This window comes from Mus pahari, chromosome 7 (genome assembly GCF_900095145.1).
Source record: "Mus pahari chromosome 7, PAHARI_EIJ_v1.1, whole genome shotgun sequence".
Classification (NCBI taxonomy): domain Eukaryota; kingdom Metazoa; phylum Chordata; class Mammalia; order Rodentia; family Muridae; genus Mus; species Mus pahari.
Genome location: NC_034596.1, coordinates 1,627,705 through 1,645,341, shown reverse-complemented (window position 1 = coordinate 1,645,341; position 17,637 = coordinate 1,627,705). Strand labels below are relative to the sequence as shown.

Genomic DNA, 17,637 nt, shown 5'->3' with positions numbered 1-17,637 from the left:
GGCGGGTGATGGGACGAGACACTTCAAGAAGCACTGGCCTAACCCTGCCCCTCCCCATCTAGTCACCTGCAGAGACTAGAGGCCACAAGAACTCTATCTCAGTAGAGAAAGACACCTACACACAGAGATTTTATCTTTTCCAGGGGACAGGTGGTTACTTGAAGGAACATAGAGGCCAGACACCAGGTCTAACAGCTATTTTTATTCCCTAGGAACAAAATGCATGAAGAGGAAACTCCCAAAGGAAATAATAGTTGCACAGACGACAGAATGACACCAGGGTGGCTTAGCTTAGAAGTGTAGTGGCGGTGCACTCCTTTAATCCCAGCACTTTGGAGGCAGAGGCAGGCAGATTTGAGTTCGAGGCCAGTCTGGTCTACAAAGTGAGTTCCAGGACAGCCAGGGCTACACAGAGAAACCCTGTCTAGAAAAACCAAAACCAACCAACCAACCAACCAAAAAAAGTTTAGAGGATAGCACACCACATAAGGGGTCCTGGTAAGGGCCCTGAAGTACGGCCTGAAGAGGGAGAGGGGTGATGTGGAAAACTTCCCCCCTCCATACAAGTAGATATACATAACTGTCCATGCTGAGACCCAAGGATACCAAAGCCTCCCTCTCAAGAATCGAGGTAGGTAAGAATGAGAGAGGACTTGAGTATTACAGAGAACCGGAAAGACCACAGGGGCTCACAACGATAACCCAGGTTGACACGACAGTGAAGGAATCATCAGAGGGCCAAGGACTTAATGCTGGAGCTGGTCAGTCTTGCCAAATCAGGTTCTGGGCAGTTGTAAGAAATGCTGTTCCTATTCACCCCAAAGAACCCTGGTCACTTAAATCAAATGCCACCCTTTTATTAGTGTATTCATTTATTTCCCCACGTGTGATGTGATTTTGTACCCTGCAAACCTGATCCTAAGAGAAGACTGGCAAGGGATAAGGAAAAACTGTCTCGCCCTTGTATGCAACAGCTTCCATGGAGGTGAGACTTAAAAGATCAAGGTCCTTTGCTAGGTCATCCACCTCAGTGCTGCAGAACACAGGTAGTGAGTCATGTCTGCACTACAAATAACCTCTGGCTGCTGCTCTGCAGTGAGGGCCAAGTTCACATCCCAGGTCACAGGGAGGTCTCCTGGACAATGTAGGTAGGGCTGCACGGCTGGTGGACAAGGCCATCTTCAGCCATCCTCTCTTTGTCTGTATTGTCCTGTAGCACTCCATTCCTCATCTTCTCTGGAAACAGGCTGGGGATCACAGGGATATCCTAGGGAACACAAAGAGCAGAGGTGATGGTGTGCAAGGTGAGACAGTTCACTTCAGACCTTCCCTGGCAGCCAGGGTGATCTCAGCAGGCACAACCAACAGTGTGACGGCTACAGGACATTCAGCAGGTCTCACCTGACTGTGGCTTCTCCAACAAAGCCGCTTCTGGCAGGATAGGGGCAGGAGTGCTAGGAGCTTTGGCAACACAGGGTAAATGGTGCCGGGGTTCAGGGACCGGCCCCGCATTCCCCCTGAAGGCAAAGGTGCTTGTTAGTCAGGCTCCTTCAGAACCCTTCCCTGGACCAACGTCCCATCCTCTAGCCCACTCTGATGTCAGCAGGGAAGACTGGGGGCTACTGACACCCAGTGTCCCACCTCCCCTAGACTGGAAAGTGTCCTCAGCCCCTCATTTTTCTGTGTGGCAATCCCACACCCTCACCGGTGAGCAGACTGACAATCAGGCCCACGACAATAACTGTGGTGGAGTTGTGTGCGCTGTACCATAAATAGGACAGGGAATAGAAGTGCTGCAGTCCTGTGGGCCTGGGACAAGAGGTTAAGGGCATCTGAGCCACCCATCTACAAAGTCTCAGAACCCAACCCAACCCTGTTTACAGCCTATAGTAGCCCACCCCGTAGCCAGGTCCCCATTAAATCCCTCAAAACTGAGCTACTACCCAAGGAGAAAGAGTGAGCCCCGCCTCACCTGGACAGGGTAGTAGGCATCACTGTGGTCAAGGTGGCGACAGTTAGATTGCCAGGTAGGAAGGAGCTGGATCCGTTAAAGGGAGGGGATGCTGCAGCAGAACTCATCCTGCATACTATGCTCCCAATGCCGATCCAGAAGGCCATGGTGAGTCCCGTCAACAGGCCTACAATGGCACCCTGTCCAGAGACATATTCAACTCTCCTGCTACAGGCCAGCCACAAACCTTCACACCAGTCCCCCCAGTTCTATCACATGCATTTCTAGGGAGCCAGATAACTCACAAGAGGGTTGGCACATGGAAAGAATATCCCAAGGCAGAAGAGTCCCAGCAGTGGCCCTCCAACCATGCCAAAGATACTGAGTGCTGCCTGGAGTTGATGGAAGAAGAACAGAACACAGGCTCAGAGACCCCAGATTCCAGCCCAGCCCAGTCACCAGCTGTGGCTTTCTTCCAGGCAGGAATGGCTGTGAAGATACACTCTGGGCTCTAACACTGAGCTCTAGGTCTCTCCGTGCTAACAGCATTCTAGAAATGACACTGGGGCTTTTGGTCACTTGAGAGTGTTTACTGTTAAATACCATCTAGCTAGGAATTTATGGTGCTGGTGAGCTAGCTCAAAGGATAAAAGTAGTTAAGGCTGTTAAGGCCGACCCTGAGTTCAATGTCCAGGACCCACATGGTACAAGGAGAGAACCAGCTCTCAAAGCCGCTCTGTCCTCCACTTGGGCACTGGCATGCAAGTATCCACACACAAGAAATGAATAGATGCAATTGCTTTCTTTAGTTTTTTGAGACAGGTTTTTTTTTTTGTTTTGGTTTTTTTGTTATTGTTGTTGTTGCCCTGGCCATCCTGGAACTTGCTCTGTAGACCAGGCTGGACTTGAACTTAGAGATCCATTGTCTCTGCCTTCCAAGGGCTGGGATTAAAAGTGTGCACCACCATGCCCAGCTTAAATGCAATAATTATTTTCAAAAGGCAAATTTCCACCCCTCTCAAAACAGCTGTCTTCATTTCTTGTCTCATACAAATCCCCCATTCCCTGCCAAGAATCTCTTTCTCTTTTCCAGTCATTACCTGGAGCACTGGTCCCAGATGAGAGGAAACATAGGCCATTCCCAGGCAAACTAGCCCATAGGCAAAGGCTGGGGAGAAACGGGAGGAAATGAACTGATGGGAGTGGACAAGGCGAGGACTACACACCCTCCAACCAAACCACTACTTCTGAGACATGTCTATTAACCCAGCCTCAACCCCAGGGTCCTGTCCTCAGAGACAATACACAATGGGGTGAAGGCTGTGTGCTGCATGAGGCATGTGCTGAGTCCAGGACAAACATGATCTACGGAAGACTGATGACAGTGTATACAGAGCTCAGAATGAACAAGACTTAGCAGTAATCCTACCAAGGCTTCGAGAAAGCATGATGGCCCGAGTTTCAGTCAGCTGTGGGAACCAGGGCTGGATCAGGTCTTCCATTGTGACAGTGGCCAGTGAATTGAATGCAGAGGATATGGTGCTGAAAGGGAGGAGCGAGACGAGTTGTGGTAAGTGTGGGAGCCAAAACAGGCAGGCTCTACAGAGGGCTCAGAGGCGTAACCGTAAGAGACCACCCTCCCCGGCCCAGGCTACCCCAGAGGTTTGAAGGCAAGCCCTTTCTGATCCAAGGATGGACTTGATCAAGTAGGTGAGTGATATTGTCAAGTGGAAGCAAGGCTCAGGAGAGGCTAAATACTGTCCCAGCGGGGCAGCAGACCACATCTAATCTAGGGCAGCTGCAGAAAGGAGTACCTGAGAGATCCACTGAAGAGACAGGCAACGAAGAGCCCGGGCAGCCCTGGCATGTCTTTCAGGAGGTCCATCACAAAATAGAGGACTAACTGCCAAGTAGAGCAGAGCACACTCAGAGATGCCACCCCTGTTTTCTGTGTGGAAAAGCCCCCAGACATGCCCTTGCCAATCCAGAGCCTGGTGCACCAGGAGGGGAGCCAGACATGAAGGCATCTGCCTCGGGCGGGGAAGGTGGACGCTGACGAGCAAAGTACACAGCCCATCCGGCACTACCTCTGATGAGCAGTGCGGCCTTAGCACGCCGCCTACCTCGCCAAGCCTGTCTCCTGGAAAGTGAGGCTGTTGGGACGCTGAGATGAGAATAGACATGCAACAGTCTCCAATAGAGCATGAGGTATACAGTGGGGGTTGGTATCCCTTGGTCCACACCCATCAAATGAGGTGAGCACTGGTTAGATATCATCTGACATGCTGGACAGCAGAGACCTCAGGATAGCAAAGGACTATTCTTCTATATTTCCAATTCAGCCACACAGATACTCTGTTTAGTGACTCAGACTGGCATCTCAAGAGCACAGGAAGGAACAAAAGAGGCCTTCTCACCTGGTCAGGGGCTGCTTGCTCTAGCTGGGGGCTCATGTTATACGTCTTATAATAGGCAAACATGACCAGACCAATGAGGCAGCTCATGCAGAGGGCCACTTGCTGGCAAGGGAACACTGCATAGCAGGAGCTGCAAAAGACCAGTGCCAAAAGACAGAGATAACATTGACACTCTTACATGCCCTCCTGAGCCTCCAGAAAATCCCCAGTAAGGGGGTGAGAACCCTGAACCCTGTCCCACCCTACTGCCTTCAGGGAGCCCCTTCCCAATACCTTGCTCCAGTCCTTCCACCCCTGCACTCACAGTATAGCAGCTTTCTCTGAGTGGGAACTGAGGTAGCGCTGCACCTGAGCCTGATTCACTCCATACAAGGAGAGCATCATGAAGACACCGCCAAAGGCCAAAGTCCAGAAAGTATGACGCTCAAAGGGGTCAGGATTCAGACTGCAACAAACACCACCTGGTCACTGTCTCAGTCAAGATGCCTATTTTTCTGGTAAGAGAGGTCAGTGAATGATAGAACAGAGAATGGCACAAGGCAAGGAGCCAGGAGACTCGAGATGGCTCAGGAAGTTGGAGAGAAGACTCCATTTTCCTAACCATCCCTCATCTCAGGTATGCATCCAGGCAATGCCCAGGCTTTCTATAAGCACCAGTCAGGTACCCACCCGTCACCTTTCTCCCTATTTGGTATTAACAGGTTTCTCTCTACTTACTAACAAAGGCCCGAGCCCAGGCTCTACAGACCCTAGGTGCCACAGACACCAGAAAGCACATACTTACTTAATCCCAGAGATGTGGCTATGCTGGGAAGCCACATCCCATACATGCCCCAAGCCACCCACTCTGGCTGCTCCTACAATGATCACTACCAGCTGCCCGAGGAACATGACCAGTGTTTGGAACACATCTGTCCAGATGACAGCCTTCAGCCCACCCTGCAGGGAAAAAGCACATCTGTCACAAATGTCAACTCGACCGGAAGGGTGGACATTACACTGCCCCGAAAGCCCCTGAACCATCCCTGTCTACTTTCACGGTGCACACTCCACCCTCACCCCACCTCTACCCTCCCTGGAATTCTATCCCATCTCCTATCTGTCTAGCCTGCCCCTTCTCTTCCTTCTCCCATCTTCCTGACGTTACCCCAGGAATTACTGAAGTTACCAGTGCAGTGTAGATGTTGCAGACAATTCCCAGGGCCAGCACTGACAGCCACAAATCAAATCCAGTCACTGTAAACAGAAGTCACACTCCTATCTCTGCAAGCTCTTCCAGAGGAGCCCCAGTAAGGGAAGCTACTAGAGACAGCCAGCTGTGGTGCAACACATCTCTAATCCCAGCATTCAGTGGGACAGAGACATGTGGCTCTCTGGGAGTCTAGCCTGGTCTGTATAGCAGGACCGCTAGGGCTACATAGAGACCTTGTCTCAAAAACAAACAAAACTTACCTATAAAAGAAGCAATTACTCATTAAAGATTAAATAAATCATTCTTCAGCGTGAGGATAGCGTTCTCAGAGCGCCACTGAAATGCTGAGAATCAGCTCAGGTGTGGCAATGTCTGATCAGCTTTTGATGGAGGTGACCCAAGTCTACCTCTCCCTCTGCTGGAGACTGAATCAAGAGCCCAATCAATGGGTCAACTCTCTCGGGGTCAGACTGCTGCTCGCTACACCATCTGCCCTTCCTAAAGGCACCTCCCTAGTGTGCCAAGGGTGGAAGTCGGGGACAAGGAACCCTTACCTGCATTGAGGGCCAAGGACGGTGCATAGAGAGCAACTCCCATGTAGATGACCTATAGGATGGGGAAAGGATGTCAGGGAGAGAAGAGATGGGGTGGAAAGACAGCATCCCCAAGGCTTCCTCGCCTGGGCTCATTTCCCTCACCTCTCCCAAAACACGGCCTGCCACAGCCATACCTACAGTGGATAGGATGCCATCAGGGATTTGCTCATATTATCTTTTTTTTCCTCTTCAGAGCTGAGGACTGAACCCAGGACCTTGCATTTGCTAGGCAAACACTCTACCACTGAGCTAAATCCCCAATCTCCACTCAGAAAAAAAAAATTTTTTTTTTTTGGTATTTCGAGACAGGGTTTCTCTGTGTAGTCCTGGCTGTCCTGGAACTCACTCTGTAGACCAGGCAGGCCTCGAACTCAGAAATCCACCTACCTCTGCCTCCCGAGTGTCATAGAAAATTTTAACCCTATCAGTTTAAGAGCAGGGAGACCTCCACCTGCTTCTGAAGGCCTCGCTCCCCCTCTGCCCTAGGCTGTTTCCACAACATTCCACTCACCATCTGAAAGATGAAGGTCACAGTCCCACAGATCCGAACTGCTTTATTGAAGCGGAGCTCTAGGTACTAGAAAGAAGTACAAAGAATTTATATGTATCTTTTAAGGCATGGTATTTCTGGATTCTAGCCCTCACATAATCTTTTTCCTCAAGAGGCCTACTAACACAAGGGAATAGATATACAAAACATATCCTCTGGACCCCCTAGGCTCGGTGCTCCCTTGCTCCTCCCCCAGCTTAACTCCTCCTGGGAAACGCTGAGAGACTCGGTTAGTTACTCTTTAGGTGAATAACTAAAGGCCCAGGGTCACAGCCCTCCGTCCCTGTGCGGGTAAGTCACCCTGTTCTGCTCACCTCATAGGCGCTGGTCAGATGCAGGCGGTAGAAGACAGGGATGAAGATGTGAGCAGGGATCAGGAGCCCCAGGAAGTAGGAGCACCCCAGGAACCAATACTGGGTTCCAAACCGGTAGATCTCAGCTGGTGCCCCCAGGATGGCCACGGCTGACTGGAAGGTGGCCAGCAAGGACAGTGCCACAGGAAGGCAGCCCATCTTGCGGTCTGCCATGAGCAGTTCACCAACGGTATGGCGGCCCCAGCCACGACAAGCATGATAGAGCCCAATGACAAGGGAGAGGACCAGCAACAGGCCAAATACCACATAGTCCACAACAGAAAAGGTGGAAATGGCCCTGTTGGAGCCTGAGGTTGGATGGAAGGGAGCTGCAGTGCTCGCCGCACTCATCCTCACGGTGCCTATGCTTTGCAGCGACTTGGTACTCCTGGGCTCTGAGCTGTCACTTAGCCGGTTCCTCGCTCAGTCTCACAGTGTTCCTCTTCTACCCAGTGACATGGTCCAGGGGCAGCTGTAAGAATTTCTCTCAGTCAAGGATGCCCTGCCCTCATGGCTGCCCACCCACAGGCTTTGGACATGTATGGTCAGACTCAGACCATCCAGCCACCACAGTGGTGAAGGCCTAGACGGTGTGAGGTTGGCTTGTTAGATGTCAGGGAGGGAGCAGCAGGGCTGAGCAGACAGCAGACAGCAACTTGGCCAGGACCTTTGGGTGTGCAGCCATGAAATTTTAGACCTTTTTTGGGTCTCCACCCCAGCAGTAATATAAGAATGAACTCTAGCCTAGTTTTCTTCATATAACCCCTGCTTCCATTTGCAGGCACAGAGCCAGCCACTACAATGTACTGGGCCAGCAGAGCCCAGTCTGGCGCCGTAGCCCAGCAGGAAAGACATGGAGACTACTGGAGGCAGGTTTCCTCATCCTTGGCCTTAGTTCCACCTCCCTGAGGCGTCATCCTGTCAGCATTGACCAGTGAGCTCACCTCCCTGACAGTCTCAAGCCACATTTGGAACATCAGCAGGCCAATCATTCTGTGCCCTTCTCCATCTTTTGGGATTAAAGGCATGTGCCACCACTGCCCTGCTGTACCCCTTTCGTAATATCCCCAATATCACCAGAGAAACCCTACCACTCTACCTCAGCTCCTGCTAGACACAACGGTCAAGAACTGATCTGATCAGTATGGTAGGATTCAAAAGTGAGACAGACAGGGGCTGGAGAGAAGTTCAGTGCTTAAGCTTAGAGTACTTGCTATTGGGAGCTGGAGAGATGGCTCAGCGGGTAAGAACACTGACTGCTCTTCTGAAGGTCCTGAGTTCAAATGTCAGTAACCACATGGTGGCTCACAACCATCAGTAATGAGATCTGAAGCCCTCTTCTGGGGTGTCTGAAGACAGCTACAGTGTACTTACATATAATAAATAAATAACTATTAAAAAAAAAGAGAGAGAGAGTACTTGCTCTTGTAGAGGACCCAGGTTCTAGTCCCACCAACCACATGGCAGCCCACAATCATCGGTAACTCCAATTCTAGGGAATCTGATGCCCTCTTATGGCCTCGGTGGCATCAGGCCCACATGTGATACACAGATAAACATGCAGAAAAAACACCCATAGATACAAATAAACAACTTTTAAAAATAGCAACAGACAAAGTGGTGGAACTGTGAAGCAGCCAAAAGATTCAAAGTTAGGACTCCATGGCCTCTGGAAAAGTGACAGTCAGAGAAAGTGGCAAGATGACCAGCAGCAGAGAGTGAGCCGTCCCATCCTGCTGGGATCAGACGCACGTACCTGGAGAAGCAATCCCTGTTCTGTGGCAGAGCTGCCTGGGCAGGACAGAGGCGGAGGCACCGACTGATTCTGTGAGTAGCTGCGGAGAGATCAAGAGTCAGAGGAAAGCCCGGATGCGCTGGGCCCCAAATGGCCCGTATCACCCTATGTCCCCCGACTCAACCCCACACGTTCCAGAACGGACAGCAGCCAGCATTCCTAGCTGGATTAGGCTTTCGGCCTAAGTCGCTCTTGGCACGTCGTGTGCTAGACAGAGTTAGGAGTTAGTTGCCTAGAAGACTGAACGTTACTTTTCTAACTCTACACACATAGAAAAACCAGAACTCTAGGAATATGCCACAATCCTTAAATCACTTATAGCCTTCTCATTTCATATAGAAGCATAAAAGGCCCAGCTCACTCAAGTTCTCACTTTTCTGTGTGTGTTTGTGTATTTGCGCGCGCGCGCGTGTGTGTGTGTGTGTGTGTGCGTGCGTGCGTGTGTGTGTGTGTGTGTGTGTGTGTAAGCTACAGGATGCCATCAGCATCTTCCTTAGTGTGTGTGTGTGTGCGCGCGCGCGCGTGTGTGTGTGTGTGTGTGTGTGTGTAAGCTATAGGATGCCATCAGCATCTTCCTTAGTCATCTTTCAGGGCAGTGTGTGTGTGTGTGTGTGTGTGTGTGTAAGCTATAGGATGCCATCAGCATCTTCCTTAGTCATCTTTCAGGGCAGTGCTTCCCAAGCTTACAGAGATCTACGGGCAACGCCATGCCTTGGTCTTCACAAGCCCTTGACCTACTGAACTATCTTCTCAGCTTCTCAAGGAACCTCCAAAGGCAACATAGAAACCCAGGCCTGCGGACGCCTCATCCAATCTATACTCCGAAGCGTATGGTCTTGTCTCAAGAAGCAACCCCCTAGAAGTACTGATTGGCAAGAAGGGGACATGAGAGAATCACAGCATGTAGATAGCCTAATATGATGACAGTTAACATTCTCTGAATACCTGCCCTGTGAGCCAGCAGTAAGTAAAGTGCCTTATTGTCACTTGTTCACAAATTTTCCCCTTCAGAGATAACGGCCACACCCTAGATCCTATCTAGTACCCCTCCAGGCACTACATTTCTAGCTTATAGCAGCCAGGATGTAGGATGTAGTAGGATGCACAATCTTCCTAAATAGACTATGCCTCTATATCTTATCTATTATGGGTACATTTTGAGACCCCCCCTTTCCAAACCCAAACATCCACCCCTCTAAGATCTATGAACATAGACAGCTTCCTTTGGTTTGTGTGTTAGTTGCTGCAGAAACTTTTATTCCAACCTCCTGCCTAAGAGTACAGGGTAAACCAGGCGGTGGTGGTGCACGCCTTTAATCCCAGCACTCGGGAGGCAGAGGCAGGCAGATTTCTGAGTTCAAGGCCAACCTGCTCTATATAGAGAGTTCCAGGACAGCTAGGGCTACACAGAGAAACCCTGTCTCGAAAAAAAAAAAAAAAAAAAAAGAGTACAGGGTATTTCACCTGAAATCTGCCACAGAGCCTCTCTACAGAACCTGTAAAGAGTCTTGAGTCTTGCTGTTTTGCTTTTTTGAGGCAGGATCTTTCCATGTATTCTTGGCTGGCCCAGAACTCATAATATAGACTATGTTAGCCTTAAACTCTAGGCTCACACCACCACACATAGGAAGATATCTATTACAAGGGCTGAAGAGATGGCTCAGGGGTTCAAAGAAATATTTGTGGCTGCTCTGGGGAGGACATGTTTGGTTCCAAAAACCTACAGTCAGCTTGAAAACACCAACCTGCAGTTCCCTCACTACTGGCCTCCTCACACCAGCACTCACACAGACACACAATAAAAAAGAACTTTTCGGCCAGGCGTGGTGGCGTACGCCTTTAATCCCAGCACTCGGGAGGCAGAGGCAGACAGATTTTTGAGTTCGAGGCCAGCCTGGTCTACAGAGTGAGTTCCAGGTCAGCCAGGGCTATGCAGAGAAACCCTGTCTCAAAAAACCAAAAAAAAAAAAGAACTTTTCACAGGTATTCACCAGGGTTCCAACCTCACTAGTCCCAAGATTAAGAAAGGAGCAGAGAGCTAACTGTAGTCAGTCATTCATGGAACAGTGTAGATTTCAACTATTCTAGTGACAGATTAATATACCCTGCGCACCAGGGAACAGACCATCTTCTGCACTGCATTCAAACCCTTGGGCACATATTGCCTAGTTGGCAGGGTGCAGTTCCCACAGACTAAACCTCAACTATAAGCCTCACAGGACAAAGACAAAGTCTGAACTGGGGCCACATGTTCTACCATCTCTAGGTCAAGGATTCTAAGGGACACTGGTTTTACCTAAAGGTGCCCCAGGCCTTGATATATTGCAACACCTTGAGTTTTCTTTCTCTCTTTGGCAAGCTGTCACTGCTGTGGGAAGATGAGGAAGAGAGACAACAAGGCGGGTGACACACACCTTTAATCCTTCAGGAGGCAGAAGGAGAGCAATCTCTGAGTTCAAGGCCAGCCTGGTCTACAAAGTGAGTTCCAGGACAGCCAGGGCTACACAGAGAAACCCTGTCTTGAAAAAACACAAAACAAAAAACCCTTCTAGACCAATCCTAGCTCACAGGGGGCAGGGACAGGTGGGTCTCTATATGAGTTCCAGGCCAACCAAAGCTACACAGTCTCAAAATAAAACACCAAATGGTTGGGTAGGTCCGAGGACCGATTTGGTTCCTCTGCTTCTAGAGTTTCCTGATTAATTATCTGCGTTGAGGAACCAAGAAGCCTCTAGGGTGGAGGAAGAAGAGGTAAGCAGACAGGAAAGCACCAATCCAGTATAATGCAACTTCATTTCATGTGATCCAATTCTAGGAAAAGAACAGTGGCTTTCTACAAACTCCACTGATTTACACCAGTGGACATAGCTTTTAAAAGGACTTATCTGCAATGAAAGGTATTGAGGTTTATGGGTTTGTTTCTTGTAGTACTGGGGACAAGACTGAACTAGGAAAGCTCACCCTCTCCCCCCTTTGAAATATAAGGGAACACCTGCAGGGCTAACTGTCACCAATATCTTGGGCTTAAAATTCCTCAAGATCTGAGTGGCCTTTCTCACTAAAACAAGATATCCCAACAGCTAAATGTATTGATAAGAGTAAATTCAGGATCTCCAGGCAGATACCTGGAGCCTGTGGAAAGGAAGCATTGGCAGGTTAACTGAGATGAGCTCTAATTGTCTTTAGTTACCTTTTGAGGAGTCGTCACCCAGAGCGATAGCTGTCCCCTTAGGTGGGATGGGTCTCTCCCAGCGCCCTTCCAGTCAGAGCTGCTGCTGCCGTTCTGCGGAAGCTCTACCTTGCCTTGCGTCGGTTCTTCCAGGGCTACCAAAGTTGCTTCGTTCTTTCCGAAACCAGCATCGGTTTTTTTTTTTTTTCCTCCCCTGGCAAGGCAAAGAACAGGAGTTAAAGAAGCGTCCTTGCCCGGGTTGCAGAACACTGCGCAACATTAAGGTGAAGGGTTCCCAGGCTCGTGCCCTCTCGCCAGCGTTTGCCCTTCGCCCTCCGATCTTCACTCCTCCATCACCCTTACCCTCTCTCGGCTCAGTTCTCCCCTGCTCTCCACACTCGGCGAGCCCACGACTTTGCGCGAGTATTTAAGACCTTCCCCAAAGCCCACACGGAGAGGCTCGCCCCGCCCCGTCCTCCCAGTCCCGCCCTCCAGCCTCGGGGCGACTGAACTCAGTCTCTCCGGCCCTGCCCAGTCCCCGCCTCGCCCGGCCCACCCTACACCGGCCCGGCCCACCTTCGAGATCTCCACACGAGGGCAGCCGGCCCGCAGGCCAGCCCGGCCCGGCTCGCAGCTCCTGACTTGGTGACAGCGGGACCCCGCCCCCCCGCCCTCCCGGGTCGCCGCGCCGCCATGTTTACTAAGGGCGGATGGGGCTGCCCGGGCGTCCGCACCGGGCTGAGGGACACGTGCAGTAGCTCAAGGCAACTAAGCGCTAACTGGACAGGCCTGCGCTCCAGGAAGAATGGAGAGATGGTGGGTCTGTCCACCGCGAGCAAGCGCAGGAGCGGAGCTCCGAATCCCGCGAGCAGCCGGAACCCGCGGGCAAACTACGCGGCGCGCTCCACCGCTCGTGCCGCGGGCGGGCCAGGCCACGCCCAGAGTGACTGATTTGGAAGCTGAGCCCCGCCTCAAGGCGGACACGTGACGCGCTGGGGGCGGGGCCTCGCGCGCAGCTCTCGCGAGCTGTCAAGTCGGCGGAAAGCAGCGGGAAATGGCGTCTCGGGAGTCAGGCGGCTCTCGGGCGGCCGCCCTGCTCCTGCTTCTGGGCGTGGGAAGGGCCCTGGCTCTACCTGAGGTACAGAAGAAAGTTTGAGATCTGGCTGAAGAAGGTTGCTGGCGGTCAGCCCGGAATCGAGCTCGCCCGCCGGTCGGAAGCTCAGAGTTTTGTCCCCGTGCCTGCGGGGATGGTGTTCCCGAGTACTCACGTAGTGCTGGCCACTAGCACCTTCGCCCTGCCCACATTCAGAGACCTTTGAAATTTGATCTCCTCGCTTTTGAATAACTTTAAATAGTGCTTCCCACTCGAGTCCCATGGGTCTTCTGCCAGCTCTCGTTGCACGAATGCTGCGCGTGGTGCGATGGCACTATATATTATATATATCTATATTTATAGTCACTGTGCACCTGCAGCCCGTTAACGCTTGCCAAACCATGCCTGTCAGGTGGAGAAGTCTCTGGAGAGGACACAGTATAATCAAGTAATGATGTTCAAACACGAGGATCTTCTCTCGGCACTTGTACACGGCGCTGATTTGGTGCGGGCTTGTAAGGGAAAAAAATGGGTTCTGTTTATAAAAGGCACCTTTCCGCTTTGCATTATGGGAATTCTGGAAAGGCTACTGACACTCTTGATCCTTGTTTGTTCTTTTGTTCTTTCTGGAGTCTTAATCAGGTTTCTTTCTCTTCTGCAGATATGCACCCTGTGTCCCGGAGGTATGCACAACTTGTCCAGAGTGGCTGCTTACTGTGAGGATACGTCGAAGCTAATGCAGGCCCGATGCTGCCTGAATCAGAAGGGCACCATCTTGGGGTGAGGGAGATATTCTTTTGAACTCTTTAGAGTTCCCAGAGTGGAGTCTACAGACTTGCCTAGCAGGCATTGGGGATAAATATTAGTACCTAAGTGGAGACATTTAATGTTCGATTCTAAAACATTTAAATTTGATGTAGTATTTTTCGATAAGTAAGTGATCTTTTGATTTTTTTTCCTGGATGACAAATCATAGTTTTTGCTATTTTATATGCTTTTGTGGCATCATTTAAAATAGTTTTATTCTTAAGTCTTTGTATTATTTTTACTAAAATACATTTAAATTCTTCTTCATTTTATCTTTTGGTTTTAATTGTGTCTGTCTGTCTGTCTGCCTGGGTACAGGCACTTGAGTGCAGGTGCTGAAAAAATCCAGAGGCCTTGGATCTTCCTGGAACTGGAATGATAGGCGGTTGTGAGATGCAGTGTGGGTACTGGAAACTAGACTCAGGACTTCTGCAGGAGCAATACTGGCTCTTAACTGCTAAGCCATCTCTCCAGCCTTTAATTTTTTTTTTCCTCTATCTTCTTATTGTTCTGGGTACTAGGGAATGAACCTAGAGCCTTATGCAAGCTACCTTTTTTGGATTTGCTTTTCCTTTTCTTTTCTTTGAGACAGTCTTGCTATATAGCCCTGCCTATACTGATACTATGACACAGGTTTTGGCCTCAAATATCATTCCTGTTACAGCCTCCCATGTGCTGGGATTACAGGGATGAGCTATCACATCCGGCTCTTCTCAGTATTTTGACACATGATCTCACTAATTGCCCACACTAACCATGAACTTGTGATCCTCCTGCCTCAGCTTCCTGAATAGCTAGGATTACAGGCTTGCAACCAGGCCATATGCTAAGTTATATACTTTATGTTATAATTTTTGTAGTTTGTAGGCACACAGTAAATGGAAAAATAATTTGTTGAAGTCCTTTTTATTTGGTTGGTTTTTCTTTTCTTTTTTTAAAATAAACTTATTTGTTTGTTTGTTTGTTTGTTTATTTGTATAATGAGCTAGAAGAGGGCACCAGATCTCATTATAGATGGCTGTGAGCCACCATGTGGTTGCTGGGAATTGAACTCAGGACCTTTGGAAGAGCAACTTAAGAACTCTTAACCTCTGAGCCATCTTTCTACCCTGCTTTGTTGGCTTTTCAAGATAGAATTTTTCTGTCCTGGAGCTCCTTCTGTAAACTAGGCTGGTCTCAAACTCAGAGATCTGCCTGCCTCTGCCTCTCAAGTGCCAGGATTAAAGGTGTGCGTCACCACAAGGCTTGGAGGCTTTAAATCCTTAATGTACAGACATTTACAATTATCTGTTATAGAAAATCTACTTGGGCCGGGCGTGGTGGCGCACGCCTTTAATCCCGGCACTCGGGAGGCAGAGGCAGGCGGATTTCTGAATTCGAGGCCAGCCTGGTCTACAGAGTCAGTTCCAGGACAGCCAGGGCTATACAGAGAAACCCTGTCTCAAAAAACAAAAAACAATAAACAAAAAAAAGAAAAGAAAATCTACTTGGGAAAAACTTAAGTGGTTTGCCTTTTTTTTTTTTTTTTCTTTCATTTAAAACCTCTGTGGCTGGACCTGGTATGCATTTGTAATTTCAGTTCTTGGGAGGAATATCAAGGTAACCCTCAGCTACTTATTGAATTTGAGGCTAGCTTGGGTTACATTGAGACCTTGTCTCAAAAGGAAATGATCTCTGTGGGGGTGCTGATCATTGTCTCTAATCCAGCATTTCAGAAGCTGAGGCAAGAGGTTGGTTGGTCACTAGGTTGAGACTGACACAGACTCTCTCTCTCTCTCTCTCTCTCTCTCTCTCTCTCTCTCTCTCTCTCTTTGTTTTTGTTTTTTTGTTGTTTTTTTTTTGTTTTATTTTTTGTTTTGTTTTTCTAGACAGGGTTTCTCTGTATAGCTCTGGCTGTCCTGGAACTCACTTTGTAGACCAGGCTGGCCTTGAACTCAGAAATCCACCTGCTTCTGGCTCCCAAGTGCTGGGACTAAAGCACTCAGGGGCAGAGGGAGACAGATCTCTGAATTTGAGCCTAGACTTGTCTACAAAGTGAGTTCCAAGACAGCCAAGGCTACTCAGAGAAACCTTGTCTCAACAAAACCAAACAAAATCTCTGTTACTTGGTGCTAGGACTTGCCGGAAATGCACAAGGCCCTGGGTTCAATGTCCAGCAACAACAGTAGCTTCCGAGTGTAAGAATTTCAGTATGAAACCTACTAATCCTGGAGGAAAAAAACCCCACAAGGATTCTTCCAGTATTTGCACAATGATTAGAGCTGGAAAGATGGCTCAGTGGTTAAGAGCACTGAGTCCTCTTCCAGAGGTCCTGAGTTCAAATCCCAGCAGCCACATGGTGGCTCACAACCATCTTTGGTGGGATCTGTTGCCCTCTTCTGGTGTGTCTGAAGACAGTGACAGTGTACTCATATAAATAAAATAAATAAATATTAAAAACAAAAAACTGTGACCCAATAGAAGTTCCAATGATTACAATGTCTGATACCATAGCCTTAACCTTACAGTTCTGAACATAAAGATATTCCATCAATATTAGCTTAAGTAGGGGATGAAAAAGAGGCAGAGGCAGAGTTGACACTGACTTTGTTTCTTCAGGCTAGATCTTCAGAACTGTTCCTTGAAGGATCCTGGTCCAAACTTTTTACAAGCTTATACTGCTATTATCATGTAAGTGGTTATATATTTTCCTGCCCAAAAGATAAATATGGTGGTGGGAAGTAACTCTTGAGAAGGTAGATTAATATTAGCATCTAACCTTGTACAACTGAGGATAAGGAATGGGCTAATAGCCCAGGCCGGCACCTATAAAGGTGCTTCTCCACACAGAGTGCTAACAGTGTGCGCTTTGCAGAGACCTTCAAGCAAATCCTCTCAAGGATGATCTGGCCCACACCTTCCGTGGATTTACTCAGCTGCAGACTCTGTGAGTACAGTAAGGGAGAGAGTCCTGATGCGCTAAGTGCTCAGCAGGATGGGAGCCACTACTGCTGTGTGGGGTGCGCGTGTGCGTGTGGCTGAGGAAGTTCATATGTGCATATGTGTGTTAGTTAGGGAGTGGACCCATGGCTTTGGGTGTCGTTGAATGTTTGTTCTTCTCCCGAGCCACACCCCAACCTCTTTGGCTGTGCATTTATGATCATGTGTGTCATCTTCAGGATACTACCACAAGATGTCCCCTGTCCTGGAGGTAGTAATGCCTGGGACAATGTTACTTCATTCAAGGACAAGCAGATTTGCCAAGGGCAGAGGGACCTTTGCAATAGCACTGGAAGCCCAGGTATGCTGTAGCATGGTCGTCTCACTGGAGAGTGCTTTTCTTCTTTCTAAAGAGCAGTCATTCTCCACTTTAGAAAAGTAAAGATGCTAAGGTGCCTTTTTGTCCTGTGTTCTCCATTTCCCTGATGAGGGTTAATTATTGTTGTTGCTGTATTCTTATTATTTATTTTCCTAATTTTTTTGTTGTTGTTTTGATGCAAACTTTCTCTGTATAACAGCTCTGGCTGCCCTGGAACTCACTCTGCAGTCTCAGTTGGCCTAAACTCACAATAAGCACACCTTTTCCTCCCAGTGCTGAGATTAAAGGCCTGCACTACCTCCTGAGGAGCTTTTCTTTTCTTTTCTTTTTTTTTTTTTTTTTTTGGTTTTTCAAAACAGGGTTTCTCTGTATAGCCCTGACTGTCCTGGAACTCACTTTGTAGACCAGGCTGGCCT

General features: G+C 49.1%; 2 protein-coding genes across 5 annotated transcripts in view; one reads left to right on the top strand and one right to left on the bottom strand.

Moving 5' to 3' along the window:
* Positions 1 to 390: 390 nt before the first annotated feature.
* On the bottom strand, positions 391 to 13,256 carry Slc5a6 (solute carrier family 5 member 6). 3 transcript variants are annotated; one of them, XM_029541054.1, is made up of 18 exons: positions 13,157 to 13,256; positions 12,045 to 12,237; positions 8,816 to 8,894; positions 7,021 to 7,531; positions 6,668 to 6,733; positions 6,115 to 6,166; positions 5,537 to 5,604; positions 5,153 to 5,307; positions 4,673 to 4,813; positions 4,369 to 4,498; positions 3,766 to 3,854; positions 3,381 to 3,493; positions 3,052 to 3,119; positions 2,257 to 2,343; positions 1,973 to 2,151; positions 1,706 to 1,809; positions 1,402 to 1,517; positions 391 to 1,267 (listed from the first exon to the last, which is right to left on the bottom strand). In XM_029541054.1, the coding sequence occupies exons 4-18, from the start codon at positions 7,408 to 7,410 to the stop codon at positions 1,121 to 1,123; spliced, it is 1,905 nt and encodes a 634-aa protein (XP_029396914.1). In that variant the 5' UTR covers positions 7,411 to 7,531; positions 8,816 to 8,894; positions 12,045 to 12,237; positions 13,157 to 13,256; the 3' UTR covers positions 391 to 1,120. The 3 variants fall into 3 exon arrangements, with proteins under 3 accessions (XP_029396914.1, XP_029396915.1, XP_021057905.1); XM_029541055.1 differs by lacking the exon at positions 13,157 to 13,256 and adding an exon at positions 12,600 to 12,667; XM_021202246.2 differs by lacking the exon at positions 13,157 to 13,256 and adding an exon at positions 12,387 to 12,462.
* Atraid (all-trans retinoic acid induced differentiation factor) overlaps positions 13,051 to 17,637 on the top strand; it is a 5,976-nt gene continuing 1,389 nt past the window's right edge. The window contains exons 1-5 of one of the 2 annotated variants that reach the window (XM_021202287.1): positions 13,051 to 13,161; positions 13,778 to 13,896; positions 16,522 to 16,593; positions 16,778 to 16,849; positions 17,082 to 17,203. In XM_021202287.1, the coding sequence (XP_021057946.1) occupies positions 13,078 to 13,161; positions 13,778 to 13,896; positions 16,522 to 16,593; positions 16,778 to 16,849; positions 17,082 to 17,203 (469 nt within the window). In that variant the 5' untranslated portion in view covers positions 13,051 to 13,077. Of the gene's footprint in view, positions 13,162 to 13,193; positions 13,622 to 13,777; positions 13,897 to 16,521; positions 16,594 to 16,777; positions 16,850 to 17,081; positions 17,204 to 17,637 lie in introns of those variants that run through there. The other variant, XM_029541056.1, reaches the window with a different exon arrangement.